Below are 26,532 nucleotides of genomic sequence, written 5' to 3'. Positions count from 1 at the left end.
GAAATGCTTCCGCTGTGGTTATTCATCTGCAGATGATGTTCATATTTTTTTTGGGTGTCCATCTTTAGCAGGTTTATTGACGCAGATGGATAAATGTATATCAGAGATTATCGGTAATCCAATTCAGCTATCCGCCATACAGATTCTTCTAGGTGTTGAAATGGGATTAGCGGAGACCGGAATATCAAAGCAACATGCTAACTTAATATTCTTAGTTACGGCGGTATATAGACTTTGTATAGCCTCATTTTGGTTACAACAGGAGCCGCCTTCTTTTTTCTTTTTTGAAGTATGGAGGGCACGGTTCTTCGCAGTATATAACATGGAGTATAATTTGTATGCTCTCAAAGGCCCTCGTAAAAAGAAGCTTGGTGATCAAATATGGAGTACAGTCTCGCATTACCTTGAGTCTGAAATGTGAACCCCTGCTCCGCCTGGGCTAACTGATGTTTATAATTTAAGTGCTTTATTTTCACCGTTCCACAATCTAATCTTGAATTTATGACTGCTCATACTGTTTTCCATTTCTCTTTAGTTCTCTTTCTGGTATTATGCATGGCTTAGTGCTATTAATCATGTTTTGATGTTTTTGATTCGAATGTTAGTAATTATAGATTTTATGTATTAAAGTGACTCAGCCCTACTGTCTCATGTATTTTGCAAAAATAAAAAAAAATAAAAAATAAGGCCTCCGGTCACTTGGGCTGTGGAGACCACGCCCTATCCCAAATTCAGTAAGGCCAACACATGCTATGCTACTCCAGTCAAGTCGTGGGCTGCGATCTAGCCCTAACCTCCTCTGTTGAACAGGAGGTTATGGTTTTCAGGAAAGCCTCATTTGGAGGGTCCAGCTAGTGCAGACCAGGCCGCCCGCAAGCTTGCTAACAGTACCTATTGCTGTCAGGCCTCCGCAGCCTGCACCGCCAAATTAAGAGAGCCAAAGTTGGCAAAAGTCTCCTTCAGCCACAGCTGTAACAACAGCTCTTTCCAGTCTGTACACACCCCACCTTCCTCACTACTTCATCGTACAAAGTACATGTCACAAAACTGCACACAGAGGATCGTGAACGAAGGTGAATCAGTCTCAGCTAGCTTCTCTAATGCACCCCACCCCTCAATTTATGTAAACTTTGTATACACCAGCCAAGCCTTAATCCTCTTGGACTTGTCGGCGGCCTTTGACACGGTCGACCACTCCATCTTGGTCGACCGTGTCAAGGAGGCTGGTATCGGAGGGACGGCCCTTGACTGGGTTCGTTCCTTCCTGACGAACCGCCACCAATCTGTTCGAATCTCCCAATTCTCAGCGGATAGGATGAAACTCACCTGCGGAGTCCCGCAGGGCTCGTCTTTGTCTCCGCTCCTTTTTAATTTATACCTTACCCCCCTGATCCGCTCCCTCCGGGGAAGGAATGTCACTGCATTTAATTATGCAGATGACATTCAGCTCATTTTCAACCTTGACTCGCAGGAAGCGGCCCAGGATTTCCAGTCCACCCTCTGTCATATCAGCGACTGGATGGGCGCTCACCACCTCAAGCTTAACCCCGACAAGACGGAGCTCGTTCTTGTCGGAGGCCCAGCCAATCCCTGGAACTCTACTTTCTGGCCCCTCTCCCTTGGCCCCCCCCCTAGTCCCGCTGATAAAGTAAAAAGCCTGGGGGTCTACATCTCACAGGATCTTTCCATGAATCATCAGGTCAGTGCCACAGTATCCTCCTGCTTCCATCAGCTCCGAAAAATTCGAAAAATTGCTCACTTCCTGACCACTGAAGCTCTCACCCTGGCGTTGTTGGCTTTAGTCATCTCCCGGATCGACTACGCCAACGCCCTATACGCAGGCATTCCGCAATACCAAAAGAAGAGACTTCAGTTAATTCAGAATCAGGCCGCCTGCCTAATCTATCGTCAACCAAAACATCATCACGTCCGTCCCCTCCTCAAAGCCCTTCACTGGCTTCCTGTGTTGGAACGCTGCAAGTTTAAACTTGGCTGCCTTACCCATAAATCTCTGGCCGGCATCGGCCCCTCTTTCATCTCGTCTCTTCTCCACCCGTACGCCCCCTCCAGACACCTCCGTTCTTCCCATCACGCTCTCCTCCAGACTCCTAGGTTTAGGCGTAAAAAGCACGGAGGCCTTAGATTCTCTTTCCTGGCCCCCTCACTCTGGAACTCTCTTCCATTGGACCTCAGACTCTCCTCTTCCCACCCTCACTTTAGGTCTCTCCTAAAAACTCACCTTTTCCGCGGTGCTTATACATAAGGTTCCTCTTTCTCCCCCCTCTGCCTCCCCCTGGGTTAGTGATCAGCGCCAAGAAACCGTCCGGTGAACGCAGCGCTCTACAAATCCTTTTTACATTACATTTTACATTACATTACATTACATTACACACTGCAATGTGTCAAAATGAAAATGTACATAAACCAATGTAATTAAATACAAGTGAGCCATTATCAAGTTGTCCTCCAAAGAATTTGTTTATAGTGGAAAATATCAAAGAGTAAAATATTATTTTACATAACTGTCATTTTAAGTAAATTACAGAAGGAAAGGCACAGCTGCTTCAATGTTAAATTTGTGGTGTTCCTGTGTTCCCCAGTTTAAGCAAATTCTATCTTCTGGGAACTGAATATGGTCACACGAGGGAGCAAAAGGGCAACAAAAGCACAACTCAGCCGCTATTGCACCACACCTTCTGTTCTTTAATCATCTGCATTGTTGTATATAATAAATGTTTTTAATGATTATTAGCAACCAATGTAAACAGATCATTTTGACCACAACTTGCTGATGGTACATTTAAAGTCTATTACACCGACTTGTGTATATTTTAAAATAAAAAACATTACCTGTTATGTAAGAACTTTGGATAACTGTCTTCAGGGTGTGAGGATTACTTGACATGCATATAATTGTGTATAGAAAAGAAAAATATCTTTAGAGTAATACACTGACCATTGAGAGTAGCAAAAGGTTGGATTTAGTTGTCATTTGATATGGGAAATTATACAGGGAAGGGGTTCCTGCTCTTTTAAAACAAGCTGTTACGGCAGTCTAAGGAGTTGGGGCAATTTAGGAAGCACTTCTTGTGATATATTGAGCAAGGTCTCAGGAGATTGATATATTGAGCAAGGTCTCAGGAGATTTAGTAGAACATTTTTGTGAAGAGCATGAACCTTAGAGGAAAAAGAAAAATGTTCCTTCTTCTGGTTATTATTTCTTTACGTGGACAGCTCAAGAGCGCATCATTCTCTGCATGTTAGGTGCATTGTGGGCTCAATATATTATATTTATTTGCATTTCTTGTATGAATAGATCTTTTATTAAAGGTATGCAATTTAATTAACACATTTATAGCGCATCATACTAAATCTGAGATATGATAAAACTTCAGAGATTTTTAGATTATATACTACTATTGAGTAGGTTTAATGTTTCTGCGTTTGCATGACTATGGTTTAACAAACTGATGAGGATTATTATTGTATTCAACATATTAAATCATCACACTACTATATTTAAAAGATTAACTATACAATGTTGCAAATCAAAATTACTAAGAATTTCTCAGCATGTCATCGTATAAGGGGCACAACACAAATTAATTGCTAAAGTCTATCTATGTCATTTTGATCTAAAAGGAATATCGAAGGCTTGATGTTACAGCATAAAAGCCACATTCATTTCCCACATATTTTGCAAATTTTCATATTTGCATGTTAGAACTATGTTAAAAAGAAAACAAGATTCTCACCTCCTCCGGAGAAGTCAAATCGTCTAAATCTTCAAGCATTTTCTCCACTAACTCTTCAGTTAACAATATCTGCAATGAAATTAAAGTATTTGATTCTCCATTACTCAGTGCTAGAAAAGGGTTTTTACGTCTTCAGCGAAAGGATACAAGGGTCTTTAATTTTACAGCACAGAGAAAACAGAGAACTTAAATTCATTAACTTTCACCATCAGCACCTACTAATTGCCTATAATGAGGTGTGATGTTTCAATTTAATACAGTAGAGGCGATAATAAGGACCAAAAGGTTAAACAGGTGTAATAATTTGTTTTGCACAACCAAGTTCTCCTTAGCCTGTGTTCATCAGTCATGTCTGCTGTACCAACCTTGATTTGGTTTCAAACATGCTGGGCAAAAGGAATAGCAAGCAAATACTTTTTTCCATCATTTATCTGCACAAAAAGTGACATTACTGGATTTCCCATCATCAATCTCTACAGGAAGTGACATCACTCTGCCCCCTTCCCAGGACCTACTTATTGGCAGCCGCAGCGCAGATATGAAGCGCGGATGGTGGAGCTGGTGCGCTGCTGTTGCTCCAAAGGCCCATCAATGCATGTCCGCAGCTGTACAGTGCCCAGTACCAGGAACCATGGTTCTCTCCTCAACTGCTGCAACCCCGCTGCGACCTTCTGCACCATCAACCTAAGCAGCCGCTCCACACAATACTGCCTTGTAATACTGAGAGGGCATTCTACTGCTCTTCCTGTAAACACCATGAACTTATATGGATTCTCCTCAACATCCACTCACTCACCAAACACGCCACAGAGCTCTGGGACCCGCTGCACGAAAACACCCAACACATGCATTTCCTCACAGAAACCTGAGCAGCATCGGTACCTGACATTCCACAGCTACCTCCTCTGCTACAAGATAGTCAGGCAAGACAGAATTCACAAGCCCAGAGGCGGAATCGCCATCACCCAAAAAAACACCACCAGTTGCACCACTTCACCAACATGTCATGCTCCAACATGGAATACCTTTTGTTCAAGCTTTATATCACAGCCAACTTCAACTTAAGCAGCACTCTCATCTACCGACTACTATGACTGCGCACAACCTCACCAATACCATCGGGGACTCCGTCTCACCACTAGCCATCAATGCTAGACATTACATCCCACTCGGAGACCTGAACTTCCACCTGGAAGAAAACTCCAATTACCAATTCAAAAGCACTCACTGAAGATGCTGGAAGCCTTGGCCTCAACCAACAAGGAAAGGGACCTACCCACATCGTCGGACACCTCCTACACTTTATTTTCACCACCTTCGACAACATCCAAATAACGAGCCCACGCAAGTCTTCTGGACAGACCACACCCTCATCAAGTTTAAAATCCCCGTCCAGGTCCAACACACACCACCAGCCCTAGACCAGTCTGTCAAAACAGGAAAAACATCACTGACAAGGACTGGAACACAGCTCTCCACACCCACCAACCGTAACACATAAACAGCTCCCCCAAAGCCATCAAGAATTTCAACAACTGGATCACCTCTTGCGCCAACTCCTTGGCTCCTCTCAACTACGGCAACACAACAAGATCTAGAGCTCGGGCCAGCTGGTACAAAAAAGAACTCAGACCGATTAAATACCCCAGAAAATAACTGGAGCACAAATGGAGACTGTGCCAAATGACCCGGATCACCAAATGCGACAATTTGACAGACCATAACAATGTCAGCACCAAGTGAACTAAAAATCTTTGCCATTGTGAATGATTCCACCTCACCTGAGGCGGCCTCGAACTTGATCATACCCCTGGCAGGGCATCTACAACATTCGCTTTCATTTCTTCAGCAACATTTCTTCGGCACTTACAGCAACTTCAATTCAAAACCGGGCTCGACAGACCTCCCCAAACGCCTCCCGATATTATCAAAAGAACAAATGCTAACCACATAGCCCGTCATCACCCCAGAAGAAACCACAGCCACCATGAAGTCCATCCATCGGGGGCCCCAGTGGAATCCTGCCCCCACCACGACTACTCTAGAGGACTGCAACCTATCCACACCATGATCATACCCATTCTTATTGCCAACCCTCTTACCTGACCTTCCCAAATGCTTGGAACACCCCACTGTCCTCCTAGTGCAGGAGAAAACCTCAGCGGACCATTCAGCACTCACTAATTACAAACCAATCTCCCTGCTACCATTCCCAGCCAAGGTGTTAGAGAAAACCATCAATGGACGCCTCACTAAATACCTCAACGACCACCAACTCCTCTACAGCACTCACTGTGGGTTCAGACCCAGCCACAGCATGGAAACTGACCTCATGGATGACATCTAAATGACTCTGAATGGAGGAGACACAACAGCCCTTATCCTTCTGGACCTCTAGGCAGCGCTCGACACTGTCTCCCACCCCCTCCTCATTCAATGCCTACACAATATCAGAATCCAAGTACAAGCTTGGACCTGCTCCTTCCTGAGTGGAAGGATCCAGTCCGTCAACCTGGCATTGTATGCTTCGGACACCCGCAAACTGATCTGGGATGCTCCCTGAGCCCGATCCTCTTCAACGCATACACAATCCTTCTAGTCAGTATCATCCATTGTCCACTATCAACATCCTCTTCTACACCGAAGATACGCAACTCATTCACGCCCTCGTGGACAAGACACCAAGTACGTGGATCAAGCTCAATGCCTGCATGACTGAAATCACTCACTAAATGAGGACCAACTGTCTGAAAACCGACATGACCAAAATCATGATCTTTGGGAAGATCACTTCGTAGGACCCCTCGAGGTAGCCAACAGAGCTAGGACCGACACCCACGACCAACACCCAAGTCAAAAACCTCCGGATATTTATCAACAATAAACTCAACATGACCGCCCACGCCATCACCACCTCATGCTTCCATACACTGAAGATGCGGAGGAAGAATTTTAAATGTCTCTCAATCAGCTACTAGAAAAATGTCATGCAACCCTTGTTGCAAGCAGGCTGGACTAAGGGACCACTTTTGGTGCAGAGTTCAACCTAAAACTCATCAGAAGGCGGCAGACCATCGAGAACTCTGGCCAGAATCGCTCTCAACCTCCCACACCCCACTAACACCACACAACACAACACCTGAAGGAGTTCTACTGGCTCCCCATACACTAACTAGTGCAATTCAAATTCCCCACTCACTCTTTAAGGCACTACATAAAACTGGCCCAACATACCTCAACAACCGCAACAGCTTTCACAAACCTTCCAGACAATTCCACTAGTCCAGACTCATACTTTCACACATTACACGAATATGGAAAACCAGAGAAAGCAGTTGAGCCTTTTCCTACACACTCCTAAGGCATCTAACAGCCAGCTCCTACACATAACAGACTCCTCCTCAATTCTTGAATTCTCCAAGAAGCTGAAGACCTGGCTTTTTGGGTAGTCCAACCATGTGCTAGGATTGGATAGACTCACAGCTTCTCAGCACCTGGATACTCTCCTGGGTGATAGTGAGCCCTACAAATCTGTGTAAGATAACATAACTTGGGAAGTGCAAAGGGATGGCAGCTTTGAACTTGGTAGACAGCGCACAACTAAGCAGAGTCAGTGTTATAGTTGAACTGGGTTTCTTTTCATAACCACATCAATATGAATTTCAATCTTGAATTCCTGTGCAAGGCTAAACTTGGATATAATGGTCCGTTACAAGCAAAAAAGCAATGCTTGCTGAAATTGCTAGCTAAGGTGGACATGGAGTTCATAAACTTCAAATCCTTGATGTATTCTCGAAATTGTTGTAGATTTGCCCTTCTATTCTCATCATGGAAAAAACAGAAAACACGTAAATGACAAGGTTCAGGCTTCAAATCACTTCAATTCAATAAAAAAACAACAAGCTCTTCTGAAAATTACGGTGTAGTATTCTCATGTTATGCTCTAATGTTCCCTTTCACATTGTCCCTAGCTGCTCAGCCAGTGTGAGTGTTCCATGTAGAATGTTGGCGTGAGTGACATGAGTGGAATGCTTGGGTGCCTGATGTGTGAGTGACAGTTGGAAGATGGGCAGAGGAGCTAGGAGGCTGCTCCTGTTAGGGCATGCTGTAACTTCTACCTATGAACTTAATAAACTACAAGAAACTCAACTCGGCTAAGTCTACTATGTCTCCTGAACACGTGGGGCCAGCCCACTACATACTGTCAACAAAACAATGGTTATATCAACATTTAGTGTTCAGATCAAGGCTCACATTATTGTCCTCCAAGTAAAATATTGAAAGAAGATGTAGTCTAGTGGAAATGTTGCCAAGACACCTTCAGACTCAGGGGGTTTCATCACTTCTTTGAATCTTGACTAAAAGTAGTGCAATTCTATGAAAACACCTATCACCATTTGCCACAAATTATAAATATTTGTAAGAATGTAAATTTGTTTTACGTACTGTAGATGTGCAATGTTAAAAAAAAGTAGTACCGAGTGCTCTGTTCACATTTAGGTTCCTTTTGATCCATTCACAAGTAGACTATGCACACACTAAGTCAACTACTTTCTATTTAGATTCTACCCCATAATAGAAATCTTCAATTTCATGTTTTTATAGAAAAAATTCTAAAATAACGGAAGGAAAAAAAATAGAAAGGAGTTGCATTTTATCTGTAAGTCAATACTATGTCTTACGGGACCAGTTATGATTGTAAAATAACACCGCTCAGAGTCAAATGCTAAAAGCAATCCCCAATTGTCTGCAAGCAGAGCAAATTTCATGATTAGAGGAACTCATTTGTGCTAAGGAAAAAGAAGGAAAATGTTACTTACCCTATAAGCAACTGTTTGTGGAATGTAGTGCTGTAGATTCAAATGCAGTGCATACTCCTGCCATCTAGTGTTGGGCTCTAACGTGTGCAAGTTGTTTTCTTCGAGAAATCTTTCGAGCTACTGTGACTCCACTTTTTGGAAATAATGAGCATGGTCATCGCCTTCATTGAGTATGTGCATGCATTCAGTTGGAAGATTAAGGTATCCAAATAGCAAGGTTGAGGGACCAGGGTGCCTGATTTCTCCATGGTTCTGCGTGAGAAGGTCCGGCTTGTTGGGGAGCCTCTCATGCGGAACCAGTGGGTGTTCAAGCAGAGTCGTGAACCAGGGCTGGCGGGCCCATTTGAGTACAACCACAAAGAGCGTGAGGGACGTCTGCCGAAGCCTACGAAACACAAATGGAAAAGGGAGAAGGGGAAAAGCATAGGCAAATATTCCTGGCCAGTTCATCCATATTGCATTGCAGCTGGACTGTGGGTGGGGGAACCTGGAGGCGAAGTTTGGGCATTTGGTGTTTTCTGCTGTTGTGGACAGGTCTATCTCTGTGAACTCTCAACTGTGAAAGTAACAGAGGAGAACTTGTGGGTGGAGTTCAGATGGGTAGACTTGTTGTCGCATCCTGCTGAGGATGTCCGCAAATAGTCCATCCCCTGAAGGTACTCCCCTAGCAAATACATTTCTAGGCGGATAGCCCAACACCAAATGTTCTGGGATAGTCAAGACAGCTGTGGAGAGCTTGTGCCCCCACTTGTTTTTGAAGGTAATAAATGGTGGTCATATTGTCTCTCCAGACAACAACCTTGCCTATCAGGTTAGGTTGGAGAGCCTTCAATGCAAGGTAAATGACTAGAAGTTCCAGGTAGGGGAGGTGGAGGCCATGGTACTTGGTCTGCTATTTACCCTGTACCGTCAGATCCTGTAAGTGTGTGCCCTACCCCGGAAACGAGGCGTCTTTTTTAACAATCCTCTGCAAAACTGGGTCAAGGAAAGGCTGCCCCTGAACAGGTTGTTGCTGGTGTTCCACTACTGTAGAAAGCAAAGTGTAGCAGACAAGCCACACTAGATCATGCCAATGACCCTCTGTCTGAGACAACTGTTGCGCTAAACATTCTTGTGACAGACGCATGTGAAGGTACTATGGCAATGCAGGAGGCCATCATGCCTAGGAGGCACATGACTGTTCTGACTGCGAGTTATCGATTTGGTTGCAACAAGGGAACCAGTGCCTGAAAGGATTGGACTCTGGCAGGACTTATAGGCAATGCCTTCCTCAAAGTTGAGAATGGCCACTAGGAAGGGCTGGAGCTGTAGGGGTTGGAGTGAGGGGGAATGTTATGCTGTTAATGGTAAACCCTAAGTGATGAAGCAGATTTATTGTGACCGGTGTGTGTTCGCGGCACTGTTGGCAGGTGTCCCTTTTGATAAGCCAATAGTCTAGATATGGGAAAACATGGAGGCCCTGTCTGCGCAGGTGTGCAGCCACCACCACAAGGCACATGGAGAACACCCAAGGTGCAATAGCGACTCCAAAGGGGAGCACTTTGTACTAGCAATGTGTGCCAGTGAGTGCAAATCTGACATACCGGCGATTAGCCGTATGTATTTATGTAGGCATCCTTAAGGTTGAGCGCAGCCATTAAGTCGCCTTGCTGGAAAAGCAGAATGAAATCCTGAAAGATCAGTATGTGAAAACGCTCTGACATGATGAATTCGTTCAGGGGCCTGAGGTCCAGATGGGCCAAAGGGGCCCATCTTTCTTGGGTATAAGAAAGTACAGTCAGTACATTTTCGTCCCCTGCTGAGGGCAGGAAGCAGTTTCTAGAGCACCTTTGAAGAGGAGGGTTTTGACCTTCTAGAGAAGACTGTGATGTTCCAGTGGGATTCTGAGTTCGCTAGGTGGAATGGGGGAGACATGGAAGTGAGCGCTAGACATAACCATGTTTGATAATGTCCAACACCACTGGTCAGAGGTGATGGTTTGCCATATGGACAAGACAGGTGTTGTGTGGTAGAGGAAGAAGACGCAAGTCATGGTTTGGTTGTGAATGTAACTTCATTTGGGGAGCAACCATTGCCTCTGCCATTGTTGTCCCTATAATTAACTCTAAAATAACCTTTAGGAGAGGATTGATTACCCTAGGTGCGCTGATAGGACTTAGAGGTGTCTGGGGAGGTGCTCTTTGGGTCTCCACAGTAGAGGAATAGGCGAAAGAAGCTGTGGGAAGCTGGTGTTTGCAGTGCACCCATCGCTTTCACTTTCTCCATAACCTTTTTGATCTTTTCTAAAGCTTGCTCAACCTGTGGACCAAAGAGATGCTCACCAACAAATGGCATAATCAGAATGTTCTGCTAAACTTCCGCTTAAAGCCGGAGATACGGAGCCATATGTGTCTGCACAGCAGATAGCTAGAATGTACCCCTCTGACAGCAGTGCCAGCTGTGTCTAGTTTGATATGAGCTTGCCCTCAGAAACTACCTACTGACCTCGTTTCCTATACTCTTCAGAGAGATCTTGAAGGAGCTCCTCCATTTTGTTGCAATGGGGCAGGTCGTTTCGTGCAAGAAGGCCAACAGAATTAGGTAAGAGCCAGTGGTTGTCCACCCGTTATCCTGTCTCATCTAAGCGTTTTCTTTCCGTTTCTGGTGGCGGGGCATCCCCAGTGGGCTGCCAATTTGTTCGCTTACAGACAGTGGTGATTACCAGAGTTGGGTGGGATCTAACCGCAAATATAGATGGGGTGAGAAGGAGAGGCTTTATATATTTTATCCACCCTAGGAATTATAACCCTAGCCCGGATTTGGTCTTTAAAAATGTCAGGGGTGTGAGGGAACATACCCTTCAGCATGGGGAGTTGCTGAGTGTAGTAGTCAGAGAAGGATTCAAAGAGGAAGCTCTCTTATAAGGGCTCCTTGTGGAGTTCCACCTTGTGAAATGAGGCAACCCTACCGAAGAGTTGCTGAAAGGATGTGAAAGCATCCAGAGGGGAATGCAGGCAGGATAAAGGTCAGGGTCTGTGTTACTTAGAGGGTCTACATCATATGAGTCCCATGGTTCACCCTATGAAGGAGTGTCAAATGTGTCATCACCCTCCCCACGACTACCTGTGTCAGACTGTGGAGACCCCTGATTTGTGATGTCAAGAGGGTCCACTGGCGAAGCAGGCCAGGAGGGCGAAGGCTGAGCAGGGGGAGTTTATGGTGGTGCAAGGAGTAGGGGACTTGTAACCTTAAGATCTGTCTTGCTTTGATTAGCTGGAATCAGAATGTCCAAGGCCTCTTCAAAGGTCAACTGGCGTTTTGAGATTGAAGCAGCAAGTCGCAAAGTATGCAAGGATGAAGCCCTTGCAGGGGTGAATAACTAGGTGTTTATGCCTTGAGTCGAGCTGCTCCTGCAGCTTATGGAGAATTGGCTTGACTACGCCAGTTTCGGATTTGCTGGTCGATGTTGAAATTTTCGACTCATAGGGTGCCTTTGGCTTCGACCTGCTTGTCGGTGGCAATGCAGATGTGGACAATGCCGAGGGTCAGCTCGGTGTCAGGGTGGCTGGTGCCAAAGCGGTTGGTCTCAAAGGGTTCTTTATAGACGAGTCGGAGCGGAGTGGGGCGTCTGAAGTGGTTTGTAGGTGCCGACCATGGCTGCTCGAGGAGAGTGCAGTGTTGAGGGGGAGGAAGGTGCCGTAATCGCAGACTGCTACGCTTGCAGAAGTTCCTCGATCTCCAAGTCGGAGCCAGAACTCTCTCTGGAGGAAAACGTTTCTTCATCCGCAGCTGACAACTGTGGGTGTTGCTCCCCGTCGACATACTCAAGATGAATGAGGTCTGGGGTGTTGTCTCCACCCGTAGGCTACATCAAGTCGGCGAGCACAATGGTTGCAAAGAGCCTTGTTGAGCTGAAGGAGCAGCAGGCGGCCTTGTTGTGTTCCAGCAACAAGCACAAGTTGCATACCTGACGGAGAGTGGTTTGAGAATATTTTGTGTGACGGTGAGGACAATATCAAATGGCATCTGTTCCATCACTGTCAAGGCATGGTTGAGAGACGTGATAAGAGAGACAGGAGCAATCCAAGACAATGAGGGGCCGCAGTCGACCCTGACCCTTTTTGAGCAAAATAATCAGACGTCGACCAGAGACAAAGAAAGTGACACGCGATTGAAGTACAATACTGACGGAGGGCAAGAACTGTGTGAAACTAAAAGAGCACCGCAACGGTTTCAACTTTGAGCACAGGAACATTTGTCCGAAACAGAAAGAAAACCTAACAATGGAGTCGATGACCATGCATATTATTACCAAGAGGAGAAGTCAAGGTACCTTGTGACTCGAAAGAGTTCCTCAAAGAAAAACAAATTGCACTGGGTGGCAGGAGTAGGAATATCATATGTAGCTAAAGCTCCACAGCTCCACTGGCTTGCCGCTTAGTGACGAGACCCCGGACGCGTCGTAGGACTCCGAGCAGTGTCAACTTATCTGAAAGGAATTACTTGCCTTTATGTTATTGCACGTCTTGCCTGTACCACATTATATGGCCTCATCAGTCGGATGCATCTACGATAGAGATTCTTAACAGGAATCATTTTGTGGCGGCGCACCCAGGAGTGTTTTTGTAGAAGTGACCAGCGTCGATATCTGACCTATTTGTAGGTTTATCCTGATGTCCCCACCTGGAGGTTAACATGGGACCGATATTAAATTCTGCCCTATACTTGTCTCGGGATATATACAGAGACAAAGATCAGTTATTTATACTGATTCCAGATTTAGCCCCCTTGCTATTAAATTGTTGGATTGGAACCACTGTACTATATATTCAAGAAAAAGATTGTAAGATATGAAAACATTGATCTAATGCGCCCGGACGAAGGAAGCTAGGACAAGATTCCTTTTCCGAAACGCGCGTCGGCGCTTCACTTTTTTTGTGTTGTGTATATATTTTTGTATAATTTGTGAAGTCTACCTATTGTGTTGAATTGTTTCTTCTCTTATTTGATCCATATAGTGAGAGCTTGTGAGATTGGTAGAACTGTGTGGTTGGTTTTGATTGGGCCTTTATGTGTGATGTTTTGCTTGGGGGTATTGTATATGGTATAAATATATGTGTATCGAATGTACATACAAATTTGGTACCACGATTATGATATATTGTAATTGTTTTGTTCTTACGCATCAGAAAATCATTTGAATAAAAAAAGAAAATATGTTTTGTTAATATCTTCTGCTTTGGGACAATGTTATTATTTGAATTGATGTAGGATATATTACCTAGATTTAAAGGATTACTAGTGAGAGGTTCTGTTCATGTGTTTGCCTTACTCCCTGCCTCCCTCTCCGAGTATTAGTTTTCAGGGACCCTCAGTCGTATTTTTGAAGCTACAGCATTACCTGCCTCGAACATCACATGCTAGAAGAAGGGACTTACAGCACATTCACTATTTAGGAAGCATTCCTAATTTGTATTGTTTGAAGTACAATGATATTTGAATATTCAGAAAATGCTTTGGAGTGCAAAATGATCAATGAAGGATGGGCTGGAGGGTATGGTAAGGTAAGAGAAAGTGGAAAGGAAGAATCCAGTACAGAGAATTCACCAGAGTGATGTAGTCCAAATGCATAAGAGTGTTTTAATAAAAAGATTGATGAAAGGTTGGCCATGCGCTTTTGGAATAATGTCAGGTTTGCCTCTTCTCTTAGAGAAAGTGGCAGAGAATTGCACTAAGCGAGTGGTGCCTATGTGATGATGCATAAAGCCAGTACCATTTTAGTCTAATGTAGTTACTAAAAGCATGGGGATTTTCAAAGGTCTCTGATGTCAAGCTGATATGGATATTGAGATTCTAGTCTGGAAGGAGGCTGGTCCAGATTTCTAGTGTATAATGTAGATTTGTTATGTATACTTTAGGGAAGGAGTTTTAAATCGCACAAGACAGTCCGAATCCAACAAAGGCTAATGTGACTACTCCTTTAGTCAAGTGAACTTTCTGGCATGTGATCATTGCGTAAAAGCCAACACAAAGACTACTTGTCCCAAATGTTTTTCTAGCCTGGCACAAACCAGGAATCCTTCGTTATTCCAGAGTGAGCGTCACCCAAGACAGAGAGGTTAACATACAGAAGCCTAGTTAACTGTTCAGCAAAAGGCTAAAGCAATTCTAATTAACCTTTTGCACCCAAAAAAGGAAGCACAAGGTCTTGACAGCCCAATAAAGATCTGCATATCAAAATATTAAATCTTTAGATCAGAGTGCCAACAATGACCCACTGCAGCCTCAAATGCCTTATGGCACTTTACACTCAGGATACCAGACCCAATTAAGCCTATCAACATAGCTACAGTAATGAACAGGAGTTCCAGCAAAATGCACCAAAGTAAAGGGGCAGGATAACTAAAAGGAAGATGCCCTGAGGATGCTTCTAGCTCAAACAAGGCTTTCTTTGTACCATTTTGTTTAACAATGGTTTTTGCAAACACTGGGAACTACTACACCTTTCCAATTAAATTTCATGAACCTCGCAACAAAAAAGAGATGTATTTATGGAAGCAATCATCACATTTGGAGATTTTCTTAGGTTCTTGTGTGTTCGACGGAAAATTAAACATTTCTTAGCATAAATGAACTCTGAGACAATGGTCGAACTGATATCTAAATTACGGTGATTCACTGTAAAGTCCTCCACGAGGACTGACAGATCAAAATGTGCATACCGAAGCTGCTATAGGACAATAAACTCTTCTTGGCCTGCATGGAGGGATAGAAGGCAGAAAGTATCCGAAAAGTACTTGTGGTGCTTGTTGCGTTAGCTAGTATATTGAAGACCCATAGCTTAGACTTTCAGACTGAAAAAGAGAACCTACAATTATCTACCACAAACAGGTTATATGCGAGCAGGGCATAATCTCTAGAATAGATACCAACCTGCACAATTACAGACGTTACCAGGGCAAATGCACGCTGTAGAACTAAATGCATTTTCATAGACATTTTCCATCTTCAGAATGGAGGTTGAAAATGTGAACGGAAAATTCATTAGGGAACCTTATTCTGGACCCACTTGTTATTCCACATTTAGAGCCTGAAAACTTAAAATTGAAATACATGGAGTTGGCATACCAACTACAAACTGTAATTTCAGAACCGGTATTCCTGTGCCTTCTTTATTGTGCAACTGTGAATTTGCAGATTTACAGGACCATCATTAACATCTTATATATTTATTATGTTTACCCATATCTTAATGACTGCAACAGGATCTGTGTATCATGAATTTTGTGTCCACACAGACTTTGACAATTCAACACACCAATTATCAAAGGCAGAAAATCTCACATACATTCCAAACTGCACAGCAACCTAGCACACCAACATCCCCCGCCTGATTTAGGTCAAATATAAAGTTCAGAAAAAAATTCTAGTATAGTATCATCATGGATAAGCAAGAACACTTCCTTCGAACATTAATGCTTCACACCACTCCTCCATTCCCACCTACAGCACGCCTTTCCAAGAACGTACACACTAGGCACACCCCTTACACACTTCTGCACACAACTAGGCGCAAAAGCCATATAGTTGGCACAGTGCTGCAGATCCAACAGAACAGTTCCTGCACAATGCCAATATACATCTAAAAACCACTTGGGTAACCAGCATAAACATGCACAACCCCGAATCACAGCTACTTACGGACTGCAAAGCCTACCTAGAAATCACTTGATATTAGCAATTCAATTAAAAAACGGTCTACAAAAACTGGAAGGTCACACCCCCATGCACCAAAGACATGACATAAATCTTTACCTACATCAGATTTATGTTAAGTTGATATTAACCTACACTAACCTCTTCGAAACTAAACATTCAACACTATCAAACAATATACTTGAAGGAAGAATATAATTTCAAGTCTTATGAAAGGACGCCCAGAATAAGTGATATAAAGCCATTTTAATGGTAGAAAACACTATAGAAATACAAAAACAAAATTTCAGTAAGAAGACTATGCTCAAGAATAGGGACTGTGAAAGCCCTCCAGAGCAAGAGATAACTTGCTTTCAATAACTTGCTTTCAGCAGGACCACCTATACTATGGCTTTTTCTCCCACTTTACTTGAGAAGCTGCAATAACCTACTAACATAAAGAACAGACTATGTCATGACGATCCGGAAACCAGCAATTTTAAGGTTTACTTCTTGTGAAGTCAAGAAATCTCTGTAGATATTGCACTCTGCCATCAGATTACATTTTTAAGAGCTCTACGTTGATTTTCCTCTAACAATAAATAGCTCTGATGCCCTCTGTGTTTCAAACATTTTAAGATTTTCTTACATCTAGGTCGAGGAAACAGATTGGAGTGTTGGAAAATGATTTGCTAGTTTTAACAACAACAAAAAAAAGAAAATGGAAAAACTCTGAAGACGTATTTGTACATCATAGCCACTTGATTAGGACAGACTTTAACACAATACGAACATGGGAATTGGGTAGCAATTTTTAATTAATTTATTGAAATTTCACTAAAGCAGTAACCCCTAAAATAAAAAATATTGGCCCTTGACACAATTCTGAGATCTATTGAGATACTGCCATCGTTTTGAACATTATCTCAATATTGGCAGTGTGGAGAGATCATTTTCAACCCATCCATTCGTTAAAATGATTGTCTAAGCCTTACGAATTTAGAAACCCTAAACAATAGATACAAAGAGAAACAAGAAGTCTTTAAAAAGTATAATAATTGAACTCTTAAATGTGGTGCATTAGATAGTAACAAGTGACATCTGATCTTTTTTGATGCAGCAAAGCTCCTTTATTTCCTTTCTATGCAGCAGAAATAAGTAGGGGGGTGTCAGACCCGCATTTTGGGGCCCAAGGGGCATGCAGGGCCCAACCTTGGAGGTTGAGGCCTCTTATTCTTAACCTACTATGGATCCTGAGCAACTGGGTCATGCACTATCACTGCAGCCCTTGAGGCTCAAATGTCTCAAGGGTGTAGCAGTCCAAAACTTTCTTTGGAGGGTGAGAGACGTTGGGTAGTTGCAAAGTGTACACGGGCAAAAGATTCAACATAGAGTAAACCGAATAAATGAATGTCCAGCCTGGTACTTGCTTTTATGACAAAAGAAGAAATTCTATACAAACCGAAAGTGAAATATGGCATACACACACCATATTTTCAGTCTTTGTAAGGTTGCCACTTTAGCGATGTTTGGATAATGTCCTCAGTCCCACTTCCGTGTCTACTGGTAGTGGTTATTCCCCATTTATGTGCGGCAACATTCAGGTCGCCCCTGCTAGTGGTTACAAGTCATAGAAATTCCACAATGGTTTCTTAGAAGTCAAAGTTTCCCATGACCCTAGTGCTATTAGTCAGAGCAAGTTACCCCAGAGCTCTGCTATCAGTCTTATCTGCTACTGCTGGTGCTGCAATCCAAAAGACCCCATTAGTATTCAGAGCCTGGCATCACAGTAGACTTGAGAGGATGCCAACCAAGAGCTGTAGTCTCATCACTGCCAATGAGGCAGCTGGGAGTCCAAGGCGCTCCTCCAGTGGTGCAGTAAGTTACTCTGATGCAGGTGAAAAGTTCTGGGTGGTCACTTCATCTCAGATGCTCAAGTTGATGCTCTGGGTGCACGGGTAAAAACCTGCTGCTCTTCACAGTTGCACACAGCAAGTGCCTGATGGCTGTCACTCTTTGCAATGGCGCACCACGGCGACAGCCTCTGCTCTTCAGGACGCCCCCCTCTGGCATAGAGGGATGCCGACTTGGGTTGTAAAAGGGCAAGCGGCCTAATAAATGTGGTGATGCTTTCACGGCAGTCCGTTCTAGCATATGGTGTGCTGACTTGGCAACAGATGCGAAAATAGCCTGATTGGTGCAGTAACATTTCAGGACGGCCCCCCTCTGACATACGGAATTGCCAACTCAGGAAGGTCATAAGTGGACGGCCTGATCATGGGGCAACACTTCCTATTAACAATGCTCCCTTTGGCATACAGGGGTAGATGACTTGAGCAGCACACAGGTGGATGGTCCGATCACTGCAGAAGTGCTAACTGGACAATAATCCTCAAACTTCTATTCAGGGGTCTAATCAAAAGAATACCCAACTAGACTTTGCTCCAGGCAGGCACTCTCCTCTTCACAGGGTCCTATGGTCTCGGTCAACAGACAGTATCTGGTGTTCTAAGCTGCAGGGCAAGTGATCTTAAGTCTCTTGGGTGATGTCCCATCATCCGGTAGGGTGACTGGCAGGCCTTGGTCCCTAGTCCTAGTCACAAATGGCAGACGTCATGCTGAGCTTCTCCATGTCAATGTACAGCCACAGCTGACTGCTTGACGGTTGAAAATTTGGGAGACTCAAGCTCTCCTTTTTTATAATCCATTTCCAGACACTGATGTGATTTAGTGTCCCTGTCTTTGAAGTGCCCAATCTCTGGCCTATCCTTTATCTTAGAAGTAGGCTGTCACAGCAAGAGCAACTCCAAGTCTGATAGTCCTACTATGGCCATGGGAGTCACATCTGGATTCCAGCCTCACTGACATAAGCCTAACAAAAGGTTACAAAGGCCCCAAGCCCTCTCTTTATGATTCCCTGTCTCTGCAGTGTTTCCCTTATTAGCCTAATCATCCTTCCAAGATGAGCCCAGGTCCCAGTGACTGTTACCTTTTAAAAATCAGAGTCCTTTGAAGTATACAAGAAACCATTGCTCTTCCTTCCTCCAGTGTATGTCCCACCCAGCTCTCAGGAATGAAGCAATCAACAAATCTGTCTGGGAGGGTTCCTCCACCTCCATATGGCTTTCCAAGGCCCTGGGTTTTTTCCAATATGAAACTCACAGTCCCCCATGTATTGTCCAACTCACAGGCACACATACACATTAGCAGGCACACTCATGCATGCTGTACAGCGCCACATACTAACATGATGTAGGCCAAAGGCGAATTAAGCACATTGCAGCAGAACTCTACATAAGTGGGCCGGTAAGCCACGCTCCAGTGACAAAGATAGACATGCCAGTTTACTCTACGGATCATTATTATAAAAACACACCATGGTGACACCACTGTGCTGCTTAACTCTTGGTAAGGGCAGTAGCCTTTTACCAGTACGAGGGTAGGGCATTGGTAGCCCCGCCTAGTCTAATAGGACCGCAATCCAAGAGACAAGCTACGTCATGGCGTTCACGCATGATCGGTGTTCACCCACAAACAAGTATCAGTACCAACAATCCAGATATTATTGTCTCAGGGGAACTTAGGGCAGGGGTGTCTGTCTCCGTGTACAGGACTTTTCTGTCCCAGCACATGCCCCTCCCATATCAGAATACCCTGAACCAACTCAATCTGGAGAAGCTAGGTTGTCAGATCTTTAAATAGATACCTGAACAGAAAAAAAAAGATACTGGAGGGATCTGGAGATAAGCTTCTTAAAAGAAACAATAAATCACAGCTTTTTCACTCGTAAATCATAGTCATCGACCGCGACAGTGGTTTAGGGTTAGCTACAACAAGAAAGTTGAAGCTAGCTAAAGGGGCACTTTTTGATGAGCCAACTCTGATAGGGGACCAGACACAGGGACCAAACAGGTTCCGGGGGACAGTTACCTGTCACTTTTAGTAGTTAGTCTCCAATCCAGTTTCAAATCCTTAGGTAGGACAGCTATTAAAGTCAATGGAGTGGCCCTGATGCAAGGGATACAGGATGATGTAGATGCTGGGCAGTTGTGGTGGACCTTCAAGCAGCCGCACCTTGAGCCTCAAACTTGGGGGAACGGAGGAGGGGGTCGTCTTTGGCCTAAGGGGTCATTTGTTTGCCCCGAAGAAATACAGCGCAGGTCCAATTGCCCCATGTCAACTGGTTACAGAAAACCCATAGGTTTCCTTTAACTGGCAGTACTTTCTTGCAGGGTGACCAGAGTGCACCCTAATGGTCTTCACAAGACTAGCGAACTGAGGAGTGCCTCGAGAGGGTCAGGACTTTATCTCCAGTAGCAATTGCTGCTAGGCACAGAAGGGTGCAGGCTTCACAGTTTTTATGGCCCTGTGGCTGTAACAGTGAGTCAGCCAACTCACTCTTTAAGTCATTTCTTCCGTCTGTTCTGTAAGGAGACAATAGTGGACCTATAACTTGTGAAGGACTGACATCCATCACAACTTATAACCCATTTCTTACAGACATTAACACCTTCAATGGCTTATGAAACAGTGCTAAAAAAGTAAGGGCAGAACTTATGCAAGGTCCACACTATGGCAAATCGCTCTTTCTCTATAGCTGCCCAGTTCTGTTCCCCTGAGTAGTAATCTCCTACAAATAAAGGCTACCAGACACTCTGTACCTTTGTCATCCAATTGAGCTAACACAACTCCAACTCCCTTTTCAGAGGCATCCACTCGTACATTGAAAGGCTGACTAAAGTGAGGAGCTTTCAGTATAGATGCACTGCATATCACCGTCTTCAGTTCATCAAAGGTATTTTGACACCCCACAGGCCAGATCACATTTAGGGCTGCATCTTGGAGGTCAAAGTTGTCAACGGGGCACCTATACACACATAGTTTATCACACCTGACATTTGTTCACCGTGATAGGCAGTTTCACCTCTAGCATCCTAGTAAACATCTGTTCTAGGCATCTCAGGTTGACCTGCCAATAACTACTAAACACAGCAATATCATCCAGGCAAGCCACATAGAATTTATCCAACCCTGCAAAACAAGCTTTACCAGGCTCTGAAAAGTGGGAGAAGCATTCTTTAACCAATACGGCATTGCCTTAAACTGATGCAACCTGTGTGGTGTGGAAAATGCAGTAGTTTTCTTAGCATCTGGTGTAAGATGATCTGCCAAAACCCACTTGTCAGATCAAAGGTGCTCAAGTACTTTGCAGCACCTAATCAATCCACAAGCTTATCTGCTTTCGGGACCGGATTGGCATAAGTCTTGGTTGCATCATTGAGGGCTCAATATTCCAAACAGAACCATAAGTCTATAGACCCTTGCTTTGGTATGAGCACAACAGGATTGGACCACAAACTACGAGATCTCTCAATGACCCCCAGTTCCATCATCCTAGCCACAACCGCTCTGAGGCATCCCTGAACCTGGTCAGACCTTCTCTATATTGTGCCCTTCACTGTCAGACTGCCTCTAGTAGCTATGTTGTGCACACAGACCGGCGACAACTATGGACTTGGAGAGAAGAGGTTGAAAAATCATTCCAACACCTCTCTACATCATCTCTGCTGCTCAGGTGTTAACTCGGGGGCTAAGTGAACCCCTTCCACAGTGCCACCCTTCATGTAAATATGCAGGAGGTAAGGAGGAGGCTCACTGTCTACCTCAGCCTCCACTGCCATTATATATGCCATGCAATCTCTCCAGAGGGTAAGGCTTCAGCTGATTTACACAGAACACCCTTTTGGGTTCCTTGGTGGTCACTGCATCTACCAAGTAGTTTACCTCAGAAATCTTCTGAACTATCTTTCACAGCCCACACCATTTGTCCTCCAAATTCCAGGGACAAATAGGCTTCAGTACCAACATACCCTGAACTGGTTGTCCATAAAAATGTTAAAAGGGACCCACCCCTACTCCCTTCTATATAATCTCTTGGTAGGCAAATAAGACATGTCAGTAGAGGAACCCACTTTCTCCAGAGGGTGTTTTGCAGAGTTCCCATCATGTTCAAATGCTTTGTCAAGCCGTTTCATCAAACCATTGGTTTGTGAGTGATATGCCACAGAGAAGAGGCCGGTCACACTAGCTTGCTCCCACATCTCTCTCCTATGAGGGGAGATGAAATTGGCCACTGGTCAGACATTACTGTCCTTGAAAATCTGGTTCTAGAAAAAATCCCAAGAAGAGCTCTGGCAACCAACTTTGCAGTTGCGTTCCTCAGAGGTCTCTCCTAAGGACAACAGGTGGCATGATCCACAACAACACAAAGTGGGAACTAATTACACAGATGGCAAAATTAATGTGTTATACAAAAGAGCTAATAAACAGTAACATGTGCCAATTAATGTTTATTAGTTCTCTCATGTAACCAGTAGACAAAATGCCAGCAAACACTCGTCTGAGGTAAGAATTCTTTTTTTTTTTTTTTAAATGAAAACCATTGTTGATCATCTTAGTACTCTAAGCCTAAATCCTGAGTGAACTGGGCTTGCATAGAAAGGGCACATTTATAGACTCCCATGCTGAAAATACTAGAATGACAGAACTTCATAAAAACGACCAAACATAAAAAAAGGAGCTATGCATTAAGCAAAGACAACAAAGTGTAGGAAAATAGGCCAGCTTTAAGGTAACATAATACGCTGATTGAGCAGAAGAAACCGAATTCACTAATAATTTTAAAAAGTGTGGGAAAAACATCCATGCCGAGTAGGAAATAATCAAATGAGCATTTTGAGTTTGTGGCAGAAAGATTGCTAAAACCGCTAATGCACTGTTAGGTAGCATTCAGATTGTAGTTTGACATATTTTGGACTGCTCACGGAGGTGAATTTATAGTTTAAAAAGCGGATACTTAAACCTTAGCAAAAGAATGAAAAAATCAACAAAGAGAAGAAGCTTTGAAATAGGAGTGATTCATGCATTTCTTTTTGTCTCTTGGGAGTAACTCTTTTAGACAGTGCTACAGATTTAATATAATTAAATTAGACTAAAAGACTCCCTTTCTGGAGAAATTTCCAATACAGAATAATGAAACCTTGGCAAAGATACATATGTTTCAGAAAGAATCACAGGTGATTTTAATGAAATATCTGATTAGGAATATTTCAAACGTGGAATGGTCATAATGGAACCTGGCTACCATTGCTAAATATAAACTACCTGAAAAGCTGCCTAGCAAGCATAACAAAGTTTAAGACTCCACAAAGGCAAGGTTTAAAACAAATTAGAAGAAGTTGCCAGCTCACCTGTAACCATGGTCCATGCGCTGCATATGGGTGTTCTTCAGTAGCAAAGGCACCCTCTACTCCTGTAGACACAAATGTGATTGCTGTATCTCCGGTAATACTTTTATATGTAAAGTGCCGTCCATGTAAAAGTCTGCCCCTGGAGAAAAAGGAGGACTGCTGGTTAACAAAAAGAAACACTATAGCAAAAAGGCTGCAAAGGATGGGATTAAGTGACCAATGCACATAAAATGGAAGACGTTAATTAGAATTGCCTAACAATTCACCATCATAGTCTATGAATCTATGAATTTCGTATGTTGAATTACAAACTCTGCTAATAACAGTACATGATCAACAACTTTGTATTTCTGCCTGGACTTCCATTAACTGTAAGTTGCTTCCTCTTCACATGACTGTCTCCAAGGTAAGTCAATAAGTAACTATACAAAAAGACATGAGGCATAGTGTTCTAAAACTAAAGCAATATTATGAAATTAAGTAACATCCGTGCCTGCTTTTTCTAGTTAATCATTATTCAATCACGAAAAATACATACAGATCACACTCACAAAACAATCATTAATAAAACAAATAAACAAGGTAACTTTTTGACATAATTTATCATCATGTATTCCCACCATTTGAAGAGAATGGGGAGACTGTTATTTTTCATCTGTGGATAACTGATTTAGGAAGACTGTGGGTAGCTTAAAGCTGGCAGTGGAGGGGGTATAATGGACAGGCCAAAAGCGTTACATTTCACAATAATTTTCCCAAACCACCCCAACAAAGTTAGTGAAGAATATAAACCAGCATATGTAAAATGTTTTTCATAGAGAGTCTGCACAGATTTTTGAGAAACATAGGCTTGTCTGGCTAAGTGTGGTATCCTTCCTTCACAATTTCTATCACTTAGAACTCTGTTAAAGTTCGACATATATTAGAACCACTAATGTAAGGTTCCATAAAGGGAATATTAACACTTGAATAAGAGAGGGGTTAAGGAGAAAGGAGAAGCTGAAGTAAAGAGGCTGAGGTATACAAGGTATCTTGAATAAAATATTCTTTATAGTCCTTATGAGTGGACATGGCATCTTTATACATAGCTAAAGAGAGGAGTACCAGTTATCAGGAGAGTATATTTATAATAGTCATGTGAAGCAGTTTTCCCAACAAGCGACAAGAGTTCTGTGGCACCCATTTGTTAGGAATAGGGACATGCCAGACATAAAGAGCCCCAGGTAGGCTTCAATCCAGTGGCGCCAGAACCAGGGTGCAGCAACACCCCCAGAGTAGCTAGAGGGAGGTCAGCAAAAGGCAGAACAAATGGTTTGAAATGGTTACGATTTACAGGATTTACTGTGTGCTTGCAGCCAATCCCGAAAAGCATATCAGTTACTGAAGCTTACTTTTTCATCATGATAATCTATGCTTACATTGTCTGGCTGTAATTTACGGATCTTATCATAATCTGAATCTAATTACAGTTCTATGGAAGTCCAGAATATGGTTAAAAGGAGGGGCTATGCCATAGGTGTCTTACAACACACCGATGAAAAACTTGGTTTTAAAGTTTACTTAACTTTTTATTCTGGGAGTGAATTGGTCAAAGTAGGATGGGGCAAATGGTGTTAGAATGCACACAAATGCACTTGCATTAAAATAAATATGATGTACATAAAGCTAAAGCAACTTTGATTTCTTGGAGCCCTTTCATAAATCTCTATCATGCTCAATTAAAGTGAATGCAACTGCAGGTCCACAAATCAATGTATTTTTCTCCAAAAACATGCTGGTACAATGCCACACAATACCAATTACATTCACTTTTTGATATTGTCCTTCTGACCATGTCATCATAGATTCTGGACACTCGTGTTTGGAGATCTGGCTATCGTACGTTTTGCAAAGCTAAGTCATCGCAACAGGCTTTCACTTCTGTTTTGGTCTACTTTGTTTGAGGAACAGATGTGGGTGGTGGGGGGTGTGAAGTAGGTGAATGGCCCTAATTAACAAACACAGCAATATGGCACAGGAACTCAACTGCCTGTAAAGAGCACTCTAGTTGTCCCATCCTATGTTGAGAGCACCTCAATTCCCTGAGAGGAATATACTCCGTTCAGACTCAAAACATGTTTATATTGTATAAGAAAAACAGCAGAATAGGGCCATAAATATTTACCTAAGGTAAAATAAAGAGCCTCTTTTAACAACTGCACGCTTAAAAAGAAACCCAGCGACAATTATTAAGTGGACACATTTTGGAATTGTATTACAAAGAGACAAAATGGATAACCGAATCTAAATAATATTTACTCTTTTTCACCTGTATGTGGTTAGCAGAGATGAAATGGCTTCCTGAAATTTTAAGGGGTGAGTTTGGGGTTCAGCACTTCTTTCCACACTAGGAGGTCAACCTGAGGCCCACATATTTACTATGGCAATAACAGATACCAAAACTCAATCTCTATGAGATGGGTCTTCTAAGCTAGAAGTAGCCCAGTCTAGTTCCATTTTGCGGATGTCTGTATCCATGCACCCCTCATAAGCATCCTCACCCTAACAGCAACTTGTGTGTGGGAGGGAGGGGCAAACTAGATTGGGGAGGCTTCTCTCCAGAGAGAGTTGCTTTAGGGAGCATGTTAAGACATAGTGCCTACAATCTTACTCATGTGGCTCAGTTTGTTTCTGCTAAAAGATCCCAAAAGTCTAGAACCAAACATTTTCCCGTGATTATGGATCACATAGGCACTGCAAAACAAAATGCAGAGTGGCAATGCTAAACCGGCAAAAACTAAAACCCCTAGTGGGAGGACAAAAAAAAATCCAACAAAATCAACTTTTCATAAATGACTAGAGAGTGTTTAAGACAATGATGAAACCAGAGTTCCAGGTGCCACAATTGGCTGGCCAAGAGGATCTGGCTGCAATTCGCCACTGCCACCATGGTATTTAAGTCAGTGGTGGTAGACAGTGCATCATGCACACGTGGACACACAATCTAAGCACCATAAACTGGTACACACATCTTATCGTACTAATCGAAAGTAG

General features: G+C 43.3%; 1 protein-coding gene across 4 annotated transcripts in view; it reads right to left on the bottom strand.

The window, feature by feature from the left end:
* The window catches only part of SUFU (SUFU negative regulator of hedgehog signaling), a 561,046-nt gene that overhangs the window by 62,309 nt on the left and 472,205 nt on the right, over positions 1-26,532 (bottom strand). For all 4 annotated transcript variants that reach the window (XM_086922691.1, XM_086922692.1, XM_086922694.1 and 1 more), the window contains 2 exons: positions 23,500-23,638; positions 3,756-3,824 (listed from right to left, as the gene is read on the bottom strand). In XM_086922691.1, the coding sequence (XP_086778817.1) occupies positions 3,756-3,824; positions 23,500-23,638 (208 nt within the window). The remainder of the gene's footprint in view (positions 1-3,755; positions 3,825-23,499; positions 23,639-26,532) is intronic.

Source organism: Lissotriton vulgaris, chromosome 5, assembly GCF_964263255.1.
Source record: "Lissotriton vulgaris chromosome 5, aLisVul1.2, whole genome shotgun sequence".
Classification (NCBI taxonomy): Eukaryota; Metazoa; Chordata; class Amphibia; order Caudata; family Salamandridae; genus Lissotriton; species Lissotriton vulgaris.
The sequence above is the reverse complement of the archived record's forward strand: the minus strand, read 5'-3'. Positions and strand labels throughout refer to the sequence as shown.